Source organism: Heliconius melpomene, chromosome 17 (genome assembly GCF_056956725.1).
Source record: "Heliconius melpomene rosina isolate 202511_hmr_F chromosome 17, ASM5695672v1, whole genome shotgun sequence".
Taxonomy (NCBI): Eukaryota; Metazoa; Arthropoda; class Insecta; order Lepidoptera; family Nymphalidae; genus Heliconius; species Heliconius melpomene.
In genome coordinates this window covers 8,482,981-8,503,612 of record NC_140405.1, presented here as the reverse complement: position 1 = coordinate 8,503,612, position 20,632 = coordinate 8,482,981, and the positions used below count along the sequence as shown (strand labels likewise).

General features: G+C 32.2%; 1 protein-coding gene across 2 annotated transcripts in view; it reads left to right on the top strand.

The window, feature by feature from the left end:
- Positions 1-20,632, top strand: part of LOC146530152 (synaptotagmin-5-like) — a 41,319-nt gene that overhangs the window by 8,964 nt on the left and 11,723 nt on the right. The window contains exons 1-3 of one of the 2 annotated variants that reach the window (XM_085200725.1): positions 5,336-5,421; positions 7,542-7,851; positions 12,821-12,964. In XM_085200725.1, the coding sequence (XP_085056851.1) occupies positions 7,696-7,851; positions 12,821-12,964 (300 nt within the window). In that variant the 5' untranslated portion in view covers positions 5,336-5,421; positions 7,542-7,695. Of the gene's footprint in view, positions 1-5,335; positions 5,422-7,541; positions 7,852-12,820; positions 12,965-20,632 lie in introns of those variants that run through there. The other variant, XM_085200723.1, reaches the window with a different exon arrangement.

Below are 20,632 nucleotides of genomic sequence, written 5' to 3'. Positions count from 1 at the left end.
CTTACGATCGCTAGCATCTTTCAAGTAGGCATTTAATCACTAACGCTTAAGCCCGTCGACGAGCGGCTTATTCACGAACCTCGTATGTCGCACGTAATTTTTATCTCATTTTCCTCAAAGAAATATGTTTAGGAACACATTTGTGGGGGTAAAAAAATAAATTATTATGTCTGACGTGCTGAGATTGTCCAGAGAACAGGTTCGGAGACAAACAATTTTATTATTTTCACGTGTTCGCGTTATTTATTGGATAAAACAATTTTTATCGAAACCATTACAGCGAAGTGACTCTGAAATGTTAGTATAATATATAAAGTTGTTTTTTTAACCTCAAACTTATTATTTATTAAAATGTTTATGTAAAAGCAGTTACTTCAAGTAATTAATTAAGACATACAGTAGCTTACTAAATATAATCTACTAACGGACGCGCGCAGCTTCACTTGCGTATTTTGGGGTGAATTCCCAAAAAACCACGAAACATGTGTTCAATGAAATATTTTTAAGAGTCTAAATTTCAAATTTTATAAAAATCGGTGGCGATTTAATGATTTTTTCATACAAACTTTCAACCCCTTATTTACCCTGAGGGGATAAATTCTAGAAAACCATGAAACACATGTTCAAATTAATATTTTTAAGAGTCTAAATTTAAATTTTTATAATGATCGGTGGCGTTTTAAAGATTTTTCTATACAATCTTTCAACCCCTTATTTGCACCCTTAGGGAAAGAATTCAAGAAAACATGAATCATGTGTTCAATTAAATACTTTTAAAAGTGTGAATTCCAAATTTTATAAAAATTGGTGCCGATTTAAAAAAAAATCTATACAAACTTTCAACCCCCTTTTTGAACCCTTAGGGGGAGAATTCTAGAAAACGATGGCACACGTGTCAATTAAATACTTTTTAAAAGTCCTTTTATATATATAGATGGTAAACATTTTCTTGTCATTTACATAATTTTAAGACAATTTAGAAATCACATAAGTATTAAAAGTACCTATAGTATTATTTGAGGCCAGTCGTAGTACAATGCGTGAATGCAATATTTAATATTTCTTCACTCTGTTTCGCCACTTCTATTCAATACGAAATGTCTCCAGAATTCGGCGGAAAGTGGAGAGCGGAGTGTCTTTACTAGTATTAATCTCTCTTCCCTGATACATGCGGGATACAGCGTGAAGCTGAAAAGAAAAGTGTTAAAAAAATCTATCATAAAACTTAGAAATAATTACTAATATTTCAATAGACTTTAAAGAAATATAAAAGGCAAAGGTGGAAGCTGTCAGCACTTTTTAATTTAAATCACAAAAGCCGAGCGGTGGCATTAAGATGGTGTTATCGATTTGGCCGTATGTGCAATATGGGATTATCAACGCTCGCCGTGTGACTAGCCCGTGCTAGGATTATCTTTTTAAAATACTTATGTACCTTTTACTTAAAAACTTGATACGAAATCGAATAGTTTATAATTTTTGCTCAAACTTAATTGCACATATATTTTTAAATTAATTATTCCTGACATTAAAAATGAAATATTAAAATAAATATTTTCATTTTCATTTCTTCGTTCTGGTGTCGACGCAAAGCGCGATGTTGAGTTACGCCACTCAACACGTAATACCTTCAGAATTCAGTGGAAAATGGGCAACAGAGGTTACACTAGGTTCCTTCTGCCTGTGTAGGTACCCTGCTGTGTGCGGGAAACAGCGTGAAGCTAATTTATTTTCTATAGATCTCAAAGGACATTCTGTTTTGGTAAATCACTTATTAATTCTAAAACTATTGATTGGCCAGCTGGAGTCGGCATGAGGTCTGTTGAGTACACTGTTCCTTAATGGAAGTTCACCGTCGACCGTCGACCGTCATTTTAATTACAAAAGTTACATGAACTTGTTTAGTGGTCTACCCACATGTATGTGTAATATATAATTCTAGAAGGTATTTACTATATACAAACGATCTTATTTGATTTTGATCATCTAACTAGCAAGTAATTAAATAACTATTTCCTGACGAATCGTTATTTTTTTCTGTGGAATTCTTTTAGCTTTACAGAGGAAACTTATTACTTCCTTTTTCAAGTAATCTAATGCATATATTCTGATAATATAATCCGTGTAATTTTATTATAAAATAATTAACACAAGTTTAACAATATTCAGTTTCCTTATACAATTCTATTTCGCTTAAAACTTATAAGTAAGTCTCTTTGTAATAACTTTATATTATCATATTTTAGTCCGCATCTTGCATTCCTTTGTAACAGGCTTAGTTGTGGCTTTCATATTACTTTACTTCATTCCTTCTGGCAACAACAACAATTTTCTTGAGCTTTTCAATCCTAGAGAAGGCCTCTCTAATGCTCTTAATAAAAAAATATTTTCAAACTTTTGTAATTTCATTTGCGTAGACCTTGTAAGATATGAAATGTAAAATTTCCCAATCTAGATGCCAAATTTCAACTATCTCAGTACAGTACTTTCGCCTTTGTGTTCTCTGTCAGTCACTCAATGACAGATGAGTTTTTTATATATGACTGTACTGAGGAGAACGGAAACTTATGATCGTTTGTCATTCGATTATATATTTCACTTAAATGGCTATTGTATCAGCTAAGGCAAGATTTTCATATTTCCTACACAAAAATTCATTATATTAATTTTATTTTATTCTATTTTAAAATCTCTCCCGCAAACCTCGCGATTAGGAGGCTGAGCGAGCTCTCAATCACAAAAGCACTTTATGGTATCTCATAAAGCCGAAATAATTACGGCCTGTTGACCTACAAACTTGTTGTTATAAAGAAATAATTAATAAAAATACTAGTATTAAGAATATTATTATTTTATTTGATTTTGATCGAAACTTTAAAAAAAATTATAATTGTTAAATATACATACATGACATTACCTTATTGTGGCGGTCAGTGTTAACAGCCGCTTATTTTAAATGCGATGGTAACGAGTTCAATCCCGAGTTCAAGTTTTTTTTGAAGGACATTTAATTATAATTAAATTAAATTAAATCAGCTTCACGCTGTATCCCGCACACAGCAGGGTAGATAGAGGGAACTTAGTGTTAAGACACTCCGTTCCCCACTTTTCGCCGACTTTTAAAGACTTTGCGTGTTGAATGGCGGAATTCAACGCTGCACTATGCCTCGTTACCAGAGAGAGAAAATAAAAATATTACATATTTAATCTCAAGTAGAATTCGAACCAACTACCAACCACTATGCCACTGCGCCACTACTGGCCATATAATAGTAAATACAAAAAAAAACTTATTAAAAAAATCTTAATCAACCAAACGTCCAATCCAACCTGTACAAAAAGGTTTCCATCACACAAAATGTATCAAGACATCAACCCAACGATCTCCATCTCCATTTCCATCCTTCGTCATATACTAAGCAGCATCAGGTATTTCTCTAGGTATTTCACGTATGACCTAGATTAGATGAAATGACGACATAGGAACGTTAAGCAGTGACCAACCGAACTCCCATCAATATTTGAGCGGCATACAATTGAGCAAAACACAAGCATTGGAGCACACAAGGGGCCTGAACAAACAGCATCTTGAATATATTTTAATAGTATATTATATCGCTATTTTATTTTTAATTTCTCCCGCAATTTCAATCTTGTATTCTCTCAGCTTCACGCTGTATCCCGCATGTAGCAGGGTAGGCAGAAGAGCCAAGTGTTGTGACAATTCACTCCCTACTTTCCGCCGAATTCTGGATACATTGCATGTAGAGTCGAGTGGGAAAACACGTTAGTGCTCCTGCACCACGACTGGCCTGATATCTTAGTCTTTTATACCCGTAGACAACATTTTATTGTGTATATAACTATTTTAACAAATACTTGTTATAAAATTAAATATAATTGTCAAAATATCGATTCAACTTATATATTACAGTATTTATTTTTTAAAGGAAGAACTACAGATTTAGTAAAGGAAGAAAAAGTTAAAATTATAAATCAATTTTATGCTCTAAATAAGTAAAAAAATCCTTAAACATGTATAAGACAAATCTATTAACATAATCGAAATTGCATATTCAAAGTTTCAACGTTTCACATAAAAGCATATTAAAACTTTACATTTTATAACAGGGCTGTGTTGTACAAGAGAGTTTTATTTTTTGTGAACTCTCCCCGCTGTGCCGTAGTCAGCCTTTATTAAAATGCAAAATGGTTAAAAAGGCCGCTCAGTGCTTAATTGACATATGTGAATTTTTAATTTACTGTAGCTATTACGTGAGTTTTATATTTTTTGCTTTTCTACAGCGCCTACATTTGTATGGGGTAAAGAGAGTGTACAAAATATAAAATACATCGTTCTGCCTCCCCGTGTACTTTTACTTTTTAAATTCTTACGTTTTATTAAAAAATAATAAATGGACACCAAAGTGATCCTATAAGAGTTTCTGTTTTTCCTTTTGAGGTATGGAACCCTAAAAAAATAAAATATTATTGTTTATGTTTGATATGTTTGCGTGGAATTTAAGACGTGAAATGGAAAATCATCTTTTTTTTCGTGATATTTTGAGAAATATGTCATATTGCATTGCTTTATACTCCCCAAAAAATCTTTCAACTTTCTACGCTGTCTAATTTCGGCTGTGCGTTGGCTCCCTATAACTTAGTAAAGAAAGAGTTATATTCACATAGACTAATATAGACAAATACTAACTCATAACGAGTAAAACTCATCCATCACCCATGTACCATATACAATACCATACATAATGAACTTTGGGTACCTACTGAGAAAAAATATAACATCTATTAGATTAATCTTTATTGACAAAGAGTACCAAATTGAATGTAGTACACACGAGGCTGTGCTCGTACTCCCAAGACGCCCTGCATGACCTTCCGTACCTGTTGCTCGCCCAGAGAAAGTGACGCGCCCGAAATGCGCCGCCGCCCTTGGTGATACCAGCGTATACCACCACGCATATTTGACAGGAAAATATTATTTATTTTTTTCAATATTTATTATAAATATGTTATAGTAATAACTTTATAATAAGATAATATTCCAGTATATTAAAAATAACCTTAACCATTTAAATATAAAAATCTACTCTTAATTTCTAAATCATCTACAATTTCTCTTCCCAACCTTGACTTTTCATTCACGTGGGCGCATGTAAACGTCGGAATGCATTCAACAGAACACTATGCACAATTAGACCAAGTGAGCTCAACGAGGCGTATAACAAGTTACCTGTGGGGTAATAAGTAAGGAGGAAGGCTGTCCCGCCCTGGCAACACTGGCCCGGGGAGCGGCAGTTTGCGCGAGACGCCCCACGGGCCGCGCGCTCCTGTAAATCCGTTTATACGTGAATTAATAGTGATCTATACACATACATGTGTTGAAATGGTAGAGTTATATAGGTAAAGCCAAATTAATGAAGACGTGAAGGTTTTAGTTGAAAATTATTTATTATTTTGGTTGTTATGTCGATATATCGCTGGCGTTTGTATCGTATTAGAATTGTTTATATAGTACGTTGTAAATTGAACGTAGTAAAATATTTTGGAGGAAAATTTGGTAAACTTTTAATACAGTTTTCATTATAATAAACGGTGCCGTTAGGGGTTCACACGTACCTCCCTAACAATGACTTTTGTTATACAACTTTAAAAGGATTATTTGGCGAGCAACTTAACGTTTTCATAAATGAAAATGGGAGGTCCAATGTTTTATGTTTTTCTACCAACGAGAAGCGACGAAAGCACTTATATTAATCGCATAGCACATTTTAGTTATTTTAAATGAATACAAGAACTTTTTATTTTAATTTCTAAATATATTTTTGACTCCTTTCTACTGTGTAAAAGCTTCAACCAAAAAAACTAGAAAACAGTTTACGCAAATCGTTTTGGTTAAGATTAGATATAATTTGATAATACTAAGTAGATCTACAAGTCGTGGTAGAAAACTGCTAATTTAAATAAATTTGCAATCTACTGAGATGATCTTTCCTGAGATAACTTGAGGCGCAACAGTTCGCTCGTAATCTAACACCGTTTCGTTCGTCTCTAGACATGATTCTTACTTTTTTCCTTGCGTTAGGTAGTATTACAAAATAAAGTAAAAATACATATGTATACATAAATATATAATGAAAATGTATATAACACGTGTCTAGTGTCTAAGCGAAAAATTAAATTTGCATGTCATCTGGGGTTCACTTGAACTAAAATTAGGATAAATTTGCCCTTCGAGATATCCTTTTCGGTGACCCAGTTTTCAGGTCTCTCTCGTCACATCAGTCACTATATCTATATGTATATATAAACATATACTCGTACATATTATAATATATATATAGGTACCATATATTTTGTTGATGTATTCCGCCAAGATTTACATTCATTATATTTGTCATTGATTTCGACTCTACCTTAAATTCCCCGAAGAGGATCTTTGATATCGGATCGAGCGATACAGTTTCTTAAATATACTTTGCATAGTAAGCGGTTCGTGGGACGCTTTAGTGGGAAAAATTACTTTGGTGTTATTTATTTTTACTCAACTGTGTAAAAGAAAAATAACAAGATATTTTATCTTTTACCTTTTAAATGGTAATTTGTTAAGTATAATGGTAGTCAAATTTTACCAAATAGTAAGATTTTAGAAACTTTAAGAAGAGTTACGTTATATCGGTCATAAAGCATATGTGTAGATGTTATTTTCTTTTGTTTTTCAAAATAAGTTATATTAAATTCAGTTTTCATTTATTACTAATTAAAGCTTTCAGTAACAGAACTTGATTTTAATAGATGCACATACGTAAAATTAAAAATATAGAAACTTGAGAAACTTTAATAAAATCTTTATCAAAATTCTTAATTACTAATACTATAAAATAATAATCTGAACTCGACACAAACAAACGCCTACATACTACGTAGTACAACCGGCGCCGGCGCCCACGCAGCCGTCTACGGCGAGACTGTCTGGTGTAGAACTTTTTAGTTAGTTATATATTTAAAGGTTAAATGTCATCTTAAATATTTATTGGATAGAGATTTTTTTTAAGTATTGAGTGTTAATGATTGATTTTAAATTATAAATTGTACTTATTTTATGATTAAAATATTTTTTTCTAAGTAGATTCTTATAATTAAACATGTTTAATATAATTAATAATCTATAGTATTGTCATTTAATTTCAAAAGTCAAAAGTTACAAAAGTCTGTTACTGTTATAAATTTTATAAAATTTAAATAATAATAATAATTAATAATAATAATAATTTTATTTTTTTATTTAACTTTGGTAAAACTATCCTGTCAACATACAAACACAAATATGCGTAGAATTTAGATCACATTTTATCGTACGGTTTAGTAATTCTATATGAACTTTGGAATAGGAACCTCGCTAGTGCGTCTATAGTGGAATAGTTTACGAGGCGGCATCTGCAGTATATCGAATAAACCTTAGTGTGATAGCCTTTATTAAATATAAAATGAAAAAGATGATAACTTAGAAATTTAAATTACAGAATATACGAAAATCATAATACAAATTTGAACAAAACAACGAAATTTGACCTAAATAATTATAATAGTTAAAATAGATACCGAGATATTTTCTTAACCTGTATTCAAAAGTGAAGTGACATTATAATTCTAAATGAAGAAATAAAAAAAAATAGAATGAGTGGATTAGGCCCTCCTGGTGTGTGGGCGGCTCAGAAGCGTCTGGAGTCGTGGGCGAGAGCTGCCAGAGAAAGGACTTCGAGTGCTAGTAGCGGACAAAGTCACAACTCTACTGACAGCTTCGGTGAAGATAAATCCCATGGAAGCCCAAGTGTATGTATATGCAACATATTTGAAAAATTATATTATGATATCTTGAAATATTATGCATAAAAATATTTATTTGAATTTTCAGTGTTATATTATAGCTTTTCTTATAGACAATGGTCCATATCGTAACACTTTTGAAACATTACATGGAGTTTAATACACATTTATGTAAAATATAATAAATATAGCAACACTATCAAAATTGAAAGAAAGAAAATAAAAATAACATAAAAAAGGATTATATCACATTTTTCATAAAGAACATTAATTTTTAATATATTTTCAGTTTAAGCATCCGTACAAACGGCACTGTACCGGCTACAGTCGTATTTTAGTAGTAAATATTGATACTTACTTAAACTCGGTCGCGCTTACGACCCTCTAGTCGTAATATCCTTTACTCATAATATCGATTCGTGTTATATTTCTCTAGCCAAGTGTGTCCGTTAAATGAAATTACAAGCAAAATAAGCTTTTAATGCTTACTCGAATTTAAAAAACTTAATTTTTTACATGAATTCTTCTTAATAGTACTAGATATGTGAAGCTAGTATGCTATTATAGTAGGCAATGTGCGAAAAAATAATCATTTTTTATCCATGGCCTCATAATACGACAATGTGTAAGTTATTATACAGTATAGTCATTTTTTATCCATCCATCCATCAGCCTTTAAAAGTCCACTGCTGGACATAGGCCTCCGCCAATGCTCGCCACTCATTCCTGTGCCCTTTGAATCCAGCGGGTTCCCGCTATCTTCTTGAGGTCTTCGGTCCACCTAGTTGGAGAGCGGCCTGTACTCCTTTTGCCGAGACATTTTGTCATCTATATATATAAAATCGAAAGGTCACTCACTCATCACGAAATCTCAGAAACGACATGTGCTAGGAATCTCAAATTTTGCATAGGAGTTACTTATAGGACATAGGTGCTCGCTAAGACGGGAATTTGCAATATTCGATTTCTAAGGGGTTGTTTTTGGGGTCAAAAGTTTGTATGAAACTTCGTTACTACAAATGCTAGGAGTCTCAAATTTTGCATAGACGTCACTAGGACGTAGTCATGGAGACAGAAATTACTAATAATATAGTTCACGCGGGTGTAACCGCGAGCGGGCCGCTAGTTTTTTATATTATTTACGCAGTTATGACACTGAATACGCATACATACAAGTTAACGTCGCTTGCGTTTAGCTGATAAAATTTACCATCGTCTATTTTCCATGGCATACTTATCTAAAATATGATGTATTTTTGTATGTTATTCAAACTATCGTTTTTACTGCCGATATGTGATAAATTATACAAGCTTTTTGGCTTCGCTCGCGTTGTCAAACGGATATAAATCAAAGTTGTGTATGACACATTCTAAATTTTATCTCTTAAGGTAACACTGAGCTATAAGATACAGGAGATTGTATTTTTTGAGATTATCGGATTCAACCAAACAATTACAGCTTTATAATATTAATATACTTTCTGTCTTAGAATCGTAGTCTAGTGAGCCGATTGTTTTTATCAGTGACACTCGGTCCATATCCTTTTTAGGGTTAGGGTTTTTTTCTGTACTTTTTAAAGAAAAAAGGAAACCTATAACTTTGTTGTGCGTTTGTCAGTCTGTTTGTCTGTCTATCTGCCAAGACCCTTTATCTGCAGTGATTGCAGATATCATGTTGAAATTTAAACCATACTCAATTACTACGGCCCCCTAATTTCCTGATAAAAAACATATTTCTATATTTACTTAAAAAAAATATATGGTCATTTATATCGCAATAACGTGTATTTCGGTACTATAAAAAGAATCAAAAGTTTTAGGGTACCTCTGGTTGACCTAGAATTATGAAGTTTGACAGCTCGCATCTACAGGTATTACCTACTTGTTCAGGAAAAAATGTGAAAACTATACATTTGTGGTTAAATTCTAAAAAATAATAACCTTAAAAGGGTGGCATTCAATCCATATAGAATCAAATATACTATATATATTCGATGTAAACTTATTTAAAAAACTTAAAAATCCAATCATTAAGATAAAAAAGTCATGATATTCGTACGAACAATTATAAAAAAAACATTGTACGAAGTCGTACCAGCTAACATATTTTTTCACATTTCATAAAACGTCGACCCCCTTTTGTTTTACACTATAAAACAAAGCTAAGAGCCCGGTGTACCACTCTCAGTTTGACTCCATTCCCACTTCCTCGCTTCCTATTTACCTGGGCAACTTTTTAATTAATTACTACTAGTTTTTTCAAGAGTTTTATGCATGTTCGTAGCACAGTTACACAAGATGAGGGTGTGTAAAGTAGAAAATGTTAGCGCTTATTTTATAAATGCTTTTATTTATTCCTGGTTTAAAAAAAGTTGAGGTCAATCCTGGCGCAAGGGCTTAAGTGTGACTGTAGACGCGACTGGTTGTGGGTTCCATCGCCACTCGAGAAACTTAAATATTTATTTTAAACTATATTTTCATTTCTTCGTGCTGGTGTCTAGCGCGGCGTTAAGTTCCGCTACTTAACACGCAATGTCTCCAGAATTCAGTGGAAAATAGGAAACGGAGTGTCGTAAAACAAGGTTCCCTATCCTGCTGTGTGCGGGATACAGCGTAAAGCTGATTTTATAAAACAAAATGTCAACAAAATATGACGATAGCATACTAAATAAAATTTTAAAACAAAAATCAAATATAACATATCGAGTTATTGGCCAAATCGCATCAGAACCACTTCTCTCAAGACCTAACGTCGTAGCACTCGAGAGCTAAACTAAGCTATATATATGTATGTAGGTATACTTTTAGGCTAAATGTGTTTAATATTGGTTTTTATTTTACTGTTATCGTTCGTTAATATAATACTAAAACTAAATATATTTTTATTGGACACTTTTTTATTTATATAGGGATTTTATTTTTTTATGTATGTTTTATCGTTTAGCCAGTTTTAATTATAATTGTTATAAGCATAAGATCTTCTTCTTACTCACTACGCTTCTTACTTACTCGTTTTGAAAACGTGTTTAGTGTTAGGTAATAAATAATCTCCTGGTTTTGGGTTCGATTGCTACTCGAGGAAATGAAATATTTTAATTTCTTCGCACTAGTGTAGAGGCAAAGGATTCGAAAAACAGAGAACTAAGTGTCTTAACACTAGGTTATCTTTGCTTACTCTGCCGTGTGCAGGATACAGGGTGAAGCAGAAAAAATCTTATTTTTATACAAAAATACGTATTTAAAATTTAACGCTACATTGGTTCACAGAAAAAGTTTTTAATTACTAGCACTAGCTTTAATCGTTTTCCGATTCAACACATGCGCGAACAAAGAAATAAGACCAACTAGAACAACATTTGTACTTTAACGGCTTTCATAATAACGTTTAAAGAATTTCCTCGTTCAATTAAAATTGGACTCTAGCAAAAAATCTGATCAGAATTTAAGAATTATTCCAATTATTCTATATACTCGTAACAATATCAGAAAATACCATATTTTAAAATTTCAATTTAAACCTTGTTTCTTAAGTAGTCTAACTAGACTACTTAGACTACTAAGTAATAGACTAACTAACCAAATTGACCTACACGCACTTAGTTTTGACTCGTGCTATCATGGGTTCAATGAATACAAATAACAATAGCAAAATAAACCAATTGAATTCAATGAACTGAACTAATCTTCATTTAAATATTTATTTAAATAAATCAAACAACCCTCGAAGGGACGTTAGTGTGTTAAAGATTATAACGGATCACGAATATCCATTATCCTTTCAATTAAGAGATAAAATAAGCATCAAATTCAAAGTAAACTCATCCTTGCTACAGTGGGTATCGCAAAGAGTAAAATGCATTAGGGGTGTGGTAGAACAAAGCCAATTATAGCGCGTCCGAAGCACTAATAAATTATGAGTGGAAAACAACGGAATGAAAAATGTACAACGCGACAAGAGACGGTCCCGTTCCGTTATTTATGGTACATCTCAAAATATTTAATAAAGTAGCACTAGAATATGCATATTCATTTACATAATGAGTATTTTGTATTTTGTAGAGATTTTTATTTTTCTTGAGGCGGTCATGGCGCAGCGGCACAAGGATCTGACTAACGACGTTAGTAACGCGACGATTGTGGGTTCGATGCCCACCCGAGGAAGTGAAATATTTATTTCCGTTTATATTTCCATTGCTTCGCTCTGGTGTCGAATCAATTTTAACAAATACGTTAAAATTACTATTAAAGCAAAAAAACGAAACAACGTGACTAAGGCCACTGCACACAAAATCGATAGACATATTTTTCCCCAGCAACTTCAAGGTTTTATTTAACTTGCCTTGTTAGTTAGTATATATGGGTCGAATTTTTCAATTGGATTTTAAACGAGTTATCTCCAATTGATCGGAGTCATTTTTTTGCACAAGTTTTTACGCATACTTAATTCGAAATCCAATATGGCGGATTAGATATTATAAAACGGAAATAGATCGGTGGTCCCTAAATAAGGAACCGAAAGTGATATCTAATCTGTGAAATTAAATTAATACTACTACTACAACTAAGAAGTGCAGTTTTTTTTTCAAAATTTCAGGAAAATTATTATATAAGCGTTTTTTAAACGTATACGTTTCGATTTTATAATCGAAAACTTCCCTTGTCAATAGGTTAAATGCAATTTTTCACTTTCTATTCATCGAGATATTTGCTTTAACAAATTAACAATAATTTATTAATAGTGTTATATGTAGCTATTTAATTATTTTCAAAATATAATACGTATGATATCAACAGTATGGAGCCTGAACGTGACTAGGTGCGACTATACAAGTCGCTAACGAGCACACGACTTGTCTTACTTGCGCCACACCCTATCAAATACATTATTCATACATAATTATTCATACATTATTTGTTTTCTTTTAAACAGCCACAGTTTTTTATTTTATAAATTAATATTATATTTTGGTTACAGGAGATGTTAATACCCAAAGAGCAATGCCGGGTGCAGCCACTAAGCGAGACGCGAACTGCGTCATCGCTACCTCACGCGAGGCTTGCGAGGACACCCTCCATATCTTCTCAAAGCAGTCTCGACAGCGGCACTTCGAGGGCAACTGTAAGTTATATCGTGATATGTATATAAAATCTTTCTTTACGTTTTCTAAAGAGACTAAAGTTGCTAAAACTGGAATTTAATTTATTAGGCTTAAATGTCCTAATAAAAATCTCTTAATATTTTCCTCCGCTTCTATTCTTCTAAGTCTAAGTCTTCTAGTCTTTAATCTTAAATTATCAGCTTATACATGACTTTGCTCATTTTTCTGTGCACTTATAAAACTTTGTAAGGCATTTGCTACTAGGTGAGTTTGGAAATATTAAAAATTATACATATTAATGTATTATTTTACATTAATTACCAAGTCATAATTTTAGCTAAAATGGTGTCGATAGCTATGTAGTTAGGTAATCATATTAGACCTAATATATGAATGCCAAGGGACAAAAATAAATAACAATAAACAAAATATGAAAAACACAGACTAACTTATCAATTGCCACTTAACAAAAGAGAGAATATAAGAAGAGAAAAGTATAATCTATTATTTTCGTCATCGTGTGGTAGAACCTAAAGAATACGGCTAAATTCAGAACAGAGACGTTGCAAATAGCAATTTAAGTGTCTCCAAGTAGACGGGAACCTGGATCTGTAGATCCAGGCTTAGGCCAGGCTAGTATATCTTATAATGTGTAGAACAAAATAATAATATTGTTTTTATCCTATAGAATTTAGTTGTCTATTTTAATTAGTAATGAGGGATAAGTGAAGAGGAGCGCGACTGCGGTGTATTGACTATTGACTTTAAATCTATTTACACAGGGGCCAGCAGGTCAATTCTCACTATCTCTATATTCTTCAGCATCTAAAACTCGAAGCGAGGAACTGACTTCGTATAAAACTTTAATAAATTAATTACGTTCAAATGATATAAGCGTTTACATTTTGAAATGTCATTTTAATAGTTTTTATAGTTTCAGGTTAATTTCAATTTTTTAAATATTTTTTGTCACTGTTACCACGTTCTTAACGCCATAGTTGGATAACTGAACTGAACTGATTTTTTTTCTTTACTTATTTGTTTATAGCTTTCAATTATTTTATAAGTTCAGTATGTAAGCGGAGTTAACAAACCAAAGTCTGAAAATGACAAGTGTCAATCTCTTGCCCTAACACTAATTCATAGGAAACCTAATAAATGCTGGCGTGTTCTGGTGGTATCCGAGGTATATTTAGGTAAATTTTTTCAAGTTATTAATTTTCGTTGTTTATTATTTCTCACGCCAGAGAGTGCGGACGCATGGTCTGTATCTTTTGCTAGATACAAAATTTCTTTTCATTATGAACACATAAAAAAATTAACGATCCGGGACTTAAAATACTGATAGCAGAAAATATAAAGACTTCATCACTCTACGTTATCTAAATGTTAATAGATCAATTCCTAACTACGTCAAAAAATAAAACCTCAATATATTATATAGAAACATATATTAGAAACTCTGTAGAAAAATTGAAAAATACCAACAATCTAAACAAGAAAATTGAATAACATAAGTGCAAAGTTTTACATAGAACTTGCCAACAACTATTCCAATGTTATCGAGAACACTTTTAAATTGTAAACAGGCGTGCATACCGACTTGCTGTTTGTTATTTTCAATATTTCAAAAACTTTTTCCAATTGATTTTTGACAAATTATAAATGAAAAAAATATACTATAATAAAAGACAAAAAATCTATAAAGACATGATATCAACATCATAGTATTATAATAAAATAGTTCATCATCATCATCATCATCATCATCAACATCCATCTTTTGTCCACTGTTGGACATAGGCCTCCCCAATTCTCGTCACCACACCCGATCCTCTATGTAAAGTTCATACCTAATAAAATAGTTAATTCAAATTAATTCAGCTTCACGCTGTATTCCGTGCATACCAGGATAGATCGAGGGAACCTAGTTCCTCCGTTCAGTCCAGAAGTGGAACTCAACGACCCGCTTCGCCTCGACACTAGAGCAAAGGAATGAAAATCTTAAATATTTCATATCCTCGATTGGGGATCGAACCCACAACCAGTCTACTTTACCAATTACAAGTATTAATAGAGTAATCATCTGTGCTTCATCACAAACGTACGACTGTTCCATCCTGCCGAGTGTAATTGCATACTTGTCAACAGCGCCTTGTGAAGCCATCAATCACAACGCTGACAGTTTCAGTTAGACGCCATCTGAGATTGTAGAGCTACAAAAAATATATTTTTAAAGAAGTTATCACTTATTATTACTAAAAGTGTGATATTTTGAAGAAAATTTCATGTATTTATCTTTTCAAATTTGTAAGAAAAGACTGTAAGCTTTTATTCTACGCTTTCCCATACAGCGTATCGTATAAGCTATGACAATTACTAGAACTTGCATGCGGAAGTTATATTAATTATCTAAATTAATTTTGTTTCTCTTAATAAGTGTTTTGCGTCCTTAGGGTCAGGTGTGGGAAGTATGTGCAGCGGGTAAGTGTGCGTATTTAAAAATTTATTAAATTATATTAAAATTATTTTTAAGATACTCTATCATATATATAGGCATATCCCATCTTTAGTGTTCCTCTCGTTGTGCTTCCAAGCGCTTAAGTGGAAGCGATCGCCTGCACGCCATTTTATTTTCATATACCAGTGAAGATTATTGCTAAAATATTTATGATATTTTGCCATATTAGATGCGTAATCTTTTGTAACCATGAAAAGACTCGTTTTAATAATGACCTATTTTTGAACTTTTATAATGATACAATAATTAATCATATTCATAAGGCTCTGTGGCTATTGTTTAGGTCAGTGTACTCGAGTAAGTGTGCGTATGCGTACTCGTTATTTTTTTAAACGTTTGTATGAAAAGCTGCATTTCACGTTTGACTTAAGTAAATATCTCGGCGTATAAATTTTATAGCTGAAAATATATTTTTCAGCATAAGAAGATTTTTCCGCCATTTACTAATGTCATACCAAGATACTGTACGATTTAGTTTAATATTATAAATAATTTTCATCTATATGGCCCAATAAAGCTTTTGTGCGCACGCTTTCCCCACGTACAAAACTCTACACTTTGTATTTGTAATCTACGATAAAAAATATGATTAAAAAAAAATCACTATGATTTTACGTTGTCATCTTAACTTCGTTTCCCGTTTTAGATTAAGGCTTTGAGTTTGTCCTAAATTGGATAGGTGCATAGGCAGTGACTACAATTTCACGTCCGAGACTTGTCTAATAGGATGACCTGTAACTTGCGGTTAGACTCGTTGTAGGAATTACAGGTTTTAGATGTTGGTACTCCGACATGATAGCCTGAGTGTGTGAGCGTGTGTGTGTGTGTGTGTGTGCGTGCGTGTATGTGTTTGAATATATATATTTTTTAAATGATGGTATTACTAGGTTGTAATTTGTAAGTGGGAATAAAGAGATAGGACTGTAGATTCACACAATTTTTATTATAAAATTATTATTAACATAATATGATATTACCAACCAAGATGAGCTTTCCGTCAAAATAGCATCTTAAATAAACTCATCTCAATTTAAATAAATATATTTTATTTTAAATTTTTAGCTCAACTAAAGTTATATTAAAGTTAAAAAACAAAATTTTTATTCACATTTTCTTATTACTTGTTGTCGCAAGCGAAAAGCCGTACCTATCTTATACGAAATATTACTACGAGCCTATTGTCTAAATAGATTTATGATGACAATGGCATCTTAAATTCTGCCCTACTATCTTATTCTTATGAAAGGACTTCTGTTTACGACTTTGCATAGATTTTCTTTATAAGGTAAGGAAATCTTTTTCAAGATGTGTATATTATGAATTTATATTTGAAATCTATCTATAGCGAGAAGAATGTCAGTGTAAAATAAAACAATATATTTTCAATGTTTTAATGTAATATGTACATGAATTTTTCTACGTTATTCTACAGAAGGTGGTGAACGGAGTGTCTTAACACTAGATTCCCTCACTATCACTACTTCCTGATCCTTTAACTATCCCCTTTCTATTTACATCTGTTACTCCAGCAGAAGTACGAAGGCATGTGATGGCTATCAAATCTGATGCGACAGGTAGCGACAACATAAGCCGACGCATGATTTTGTTAACCCTTAATTCAGTTCTTCCTATCCTATGTCACATTTTCAACTGCTCCTTATCCTCTTGCGAATTTCCTGATGCTTGGCGTCATGCATTAGTGATCCCTATTCCAAAAATATCCAACCCCACTTCCTTTTCAAACTATCGTCCAATTTCCATACTTCCTTTCCTTTCCAAAGTACTTGAACGCATTGTGCACGACCAGCTATACCTGTTCCTATATAAAAACAATATCCTGTCCTCTTTCCAGTCCGGCTTCCGTCCTGGCCATAGTACAGTTACAACACTCAACAAAGTATGTGATGACATTAGACATGGCATTGATAACCAACAGGTTACTGTACTTGCGTTATTGGATTTTTCTAATGCGTTCAATACAGTTGACTTCGACATCCTTTTAGCAATTCTAAGGTCCATTAACATTTCTTCAAAAGCTACTAAATGGTTTTCCTCATATCTTCACGGCCGCACTCAAAGCATTAAGCATGACGGGAAGCATACTTCTCAATGTCATTTAGGCGCTGGCGTACCGCAAGGAGGTGTGCTGTCTCCCTTACTGTTCTCCATTTTTATTAACAATCTCACTCCACATATATCAACATCTTATCATCTCTACGCCGACGATTTACAAATTTATAAGACGGTACCTGCTAATGACACACCCAGAGCGATAGATGAAATTAATTCCAATTTACAATTAATTAGTTCTTGGAGTAAATCGTTCGGACTATCTATTAACCCAAGTAAATCTAATGTATGTATGTTTGGGCGTCCTAAGCAGTTATTTAAAATAAAACCAAATCTCCCTCAAATCCTTTTTGACAATGTCTGCTTAGAGGTTAGTGATAGTGTCAAGAACTTAGGAGTCAGAATGGACAACACATTTTCTTGGTCGCCTCAAATTGCCGAGCTCAGCCGTAAGATCTTCTGTGCTATAAGAAGTTTGAGAAGATGGAAGAACCTACTACCATTAAAGACTAAAATCTCATTGGCTCAAACTCTTCTTCTCCCTATACTTGATTATGCCGACTCGTGTTACTTAGATTTATCTCAACAACTACTAAATAAGCTTGAACGGATGCAGAATCTTATAATCCGATTTATCTTTGGATTGCGACAGTTTGATCACGTAACACAATACCGTACTCAGCTTAAATGGCTCACTGTAAAAGACCGACGACAATTACACTCTCTCACTCTCCTTTTCACAATCCTTTACCACCCTGTCACTCCTTCGTACCTCAAAGAACGGTTTAAGTTCTTGGGGTCGAACCCTCCACTCCCAACACCTTCGTTCCCGCAACAACAACCTCCTAGAAATCCCCTCATGTCACACTAAATGCTATGGAGACTCTTTTACTGTCCAAACAGTAAAACTCTGGAATGCTTTGCCAGGTGAAGTTAGACGATCTCCGTCAGTAAATATTTTTAAGCGTAGGCTTAAAAATTACTACTTAGAACAATATTTAAAATAAAGTATCATAATATGTACGTATGTATACATTTCCGTATTATTTTAATATGTATGTATGTATATGTCTATGTATGTATGTATGTATGTGTATGTATTTATGTATGTATGTAGTTTGTGTGTATATGTTTTTATATTTGTATGTATGTGTATTAAATAAATATATATATATTATTTATTTAATTATATATATTTTTTTACTTTGTTAAGTAATACTTTTTGCGCTACTACTTACTACTATAATTTCTTGCATAAGTCCTGCACTTTTAATGGTTGCCTGTAAGAGATCACTTGCAGTGATAAGGCCGCCATTGCACATGTTAATTTAAGTACCTATGTATCCTTCTTTTTCTTTTTCTTTTCTTTCTTTTTTTTTTCTGTGTAAATTTTATATGTATATATTTTCTTTTCATGTGCAATAAAGTATTATTATTATTATTATTATTCCCCCTGCCTACCCTGCTGTGTACGGGATACAGCGTGAAGCTGATTTTGATTCCATGTTATTTTACAGACTTCATTTTTATATCGGTGGAAAAATATTTAACAATAAATTTATTCATTCTATCAAGAAAACTAAAACAACTACCTTGTATGTGGAATAAGATAGGATGTCTGTATAAGTATAGTACCAATTTTGCTTAAAGTGAACGTGAACGTATAAACACAATTAGTAAAATAATAACTCTACAAATTACAATAAAAGATTATTTAAATTATAATATTTTAATATATTTTCTATATAAAATTAATGAACATTGAATTTTCTCCATTGTTTTACTTTTTGAACGTTTAAAAAAATTAATTACTATGTCCTTTTACAAAGGAAACAGGTCTTCGAATCTTTTGTGGTAAGCTTATTGTTATTCGTTGCAAGTCACGAACATACTTTAAATGACTCAAAATGTTTTTTGGTTCAAAAAGGTCAAAGTTGTAAAGGTGTAAAGGCTTAACGTATTTAGTATATATACATATATACGATGCATTTACCAAATTACTTTTAGTTAATATTAAAATTTAATATTATATTAATAATTTATAAACAGATCTCCACTACTGTATTTCATTATTTTTTGTCTGAAATTGAATCCTGAAAGAATTGAATCCATTAATAATTAAAAAAAAATAATTAAAAATCTAATATCGTCTAATTTTATGGTTTAATTAATAGATTATTAATGGGTATCTATAGATTGACCCCAAATACGCACTTTTGAAGAATTTTTAGGTTACGAGTTATACAAAAATTAAGGAAATAAAAGCCTAATCTATTATGAAATTACCTACACCAAAAAAATCGTGAATTTTATAATAATCACATGGTATTCCACATTGATTTTCCATTTAAAATGATAATATTTCATTTAACAATACACCAAAATTCCAGTTCATGATTCCCAAATTATCAGCATTAGTGCCAGTATAGCGCTATAAATGCTAAACTTAATTAGGTACTCGAGAGTAATGCAACCTACAATATAGATATACTCTCTATACTCTCTACCTATATGGTCACGTAAAGCAGAGGTAGAGTCAGCTATAAGCTGGTTTTGTCACGTTATATTACACAAAGCGTGTTGACAACGCGTGTTTGAATTCACTATATTCTAACGGAATTCGTGATGAGAACAAAAAGCATATCAGCGTGCCTCTCTCGTCGCGTAGCCGTCAATCGGGCTTATTTATTATTTATTGTTGAACAGAAGGTTTTTATACTGTTTTATAGTTGTATAGTCGGAAATTCATATCCATTATTTTATAGTCAAAAAATACTATTAGACCAATTACTATTTATTCCCCCTTTTAAAAATTATTTTTCTCATGTTTGAGAATCATTTTGGCATTAACGTTAAATAATTTGTCAAATTATTTTGTAATAATATTCTTTATTTTAATTTCAAAATTTAATTTAATTTTACATTTCTGTTCATTTGAACGTATTTTGAAAAGATACGGATTTGAGGCTTACAACAAAAAAGTAATGGGCAAATTTGTTGTAAAAAGTATGCATTTGTAGTTCGAAACCTGTACCGACATATTTATTTTGAGAAGTAGTATAGTATAAGAAGCTATAGTGAAAATATTATAATATAC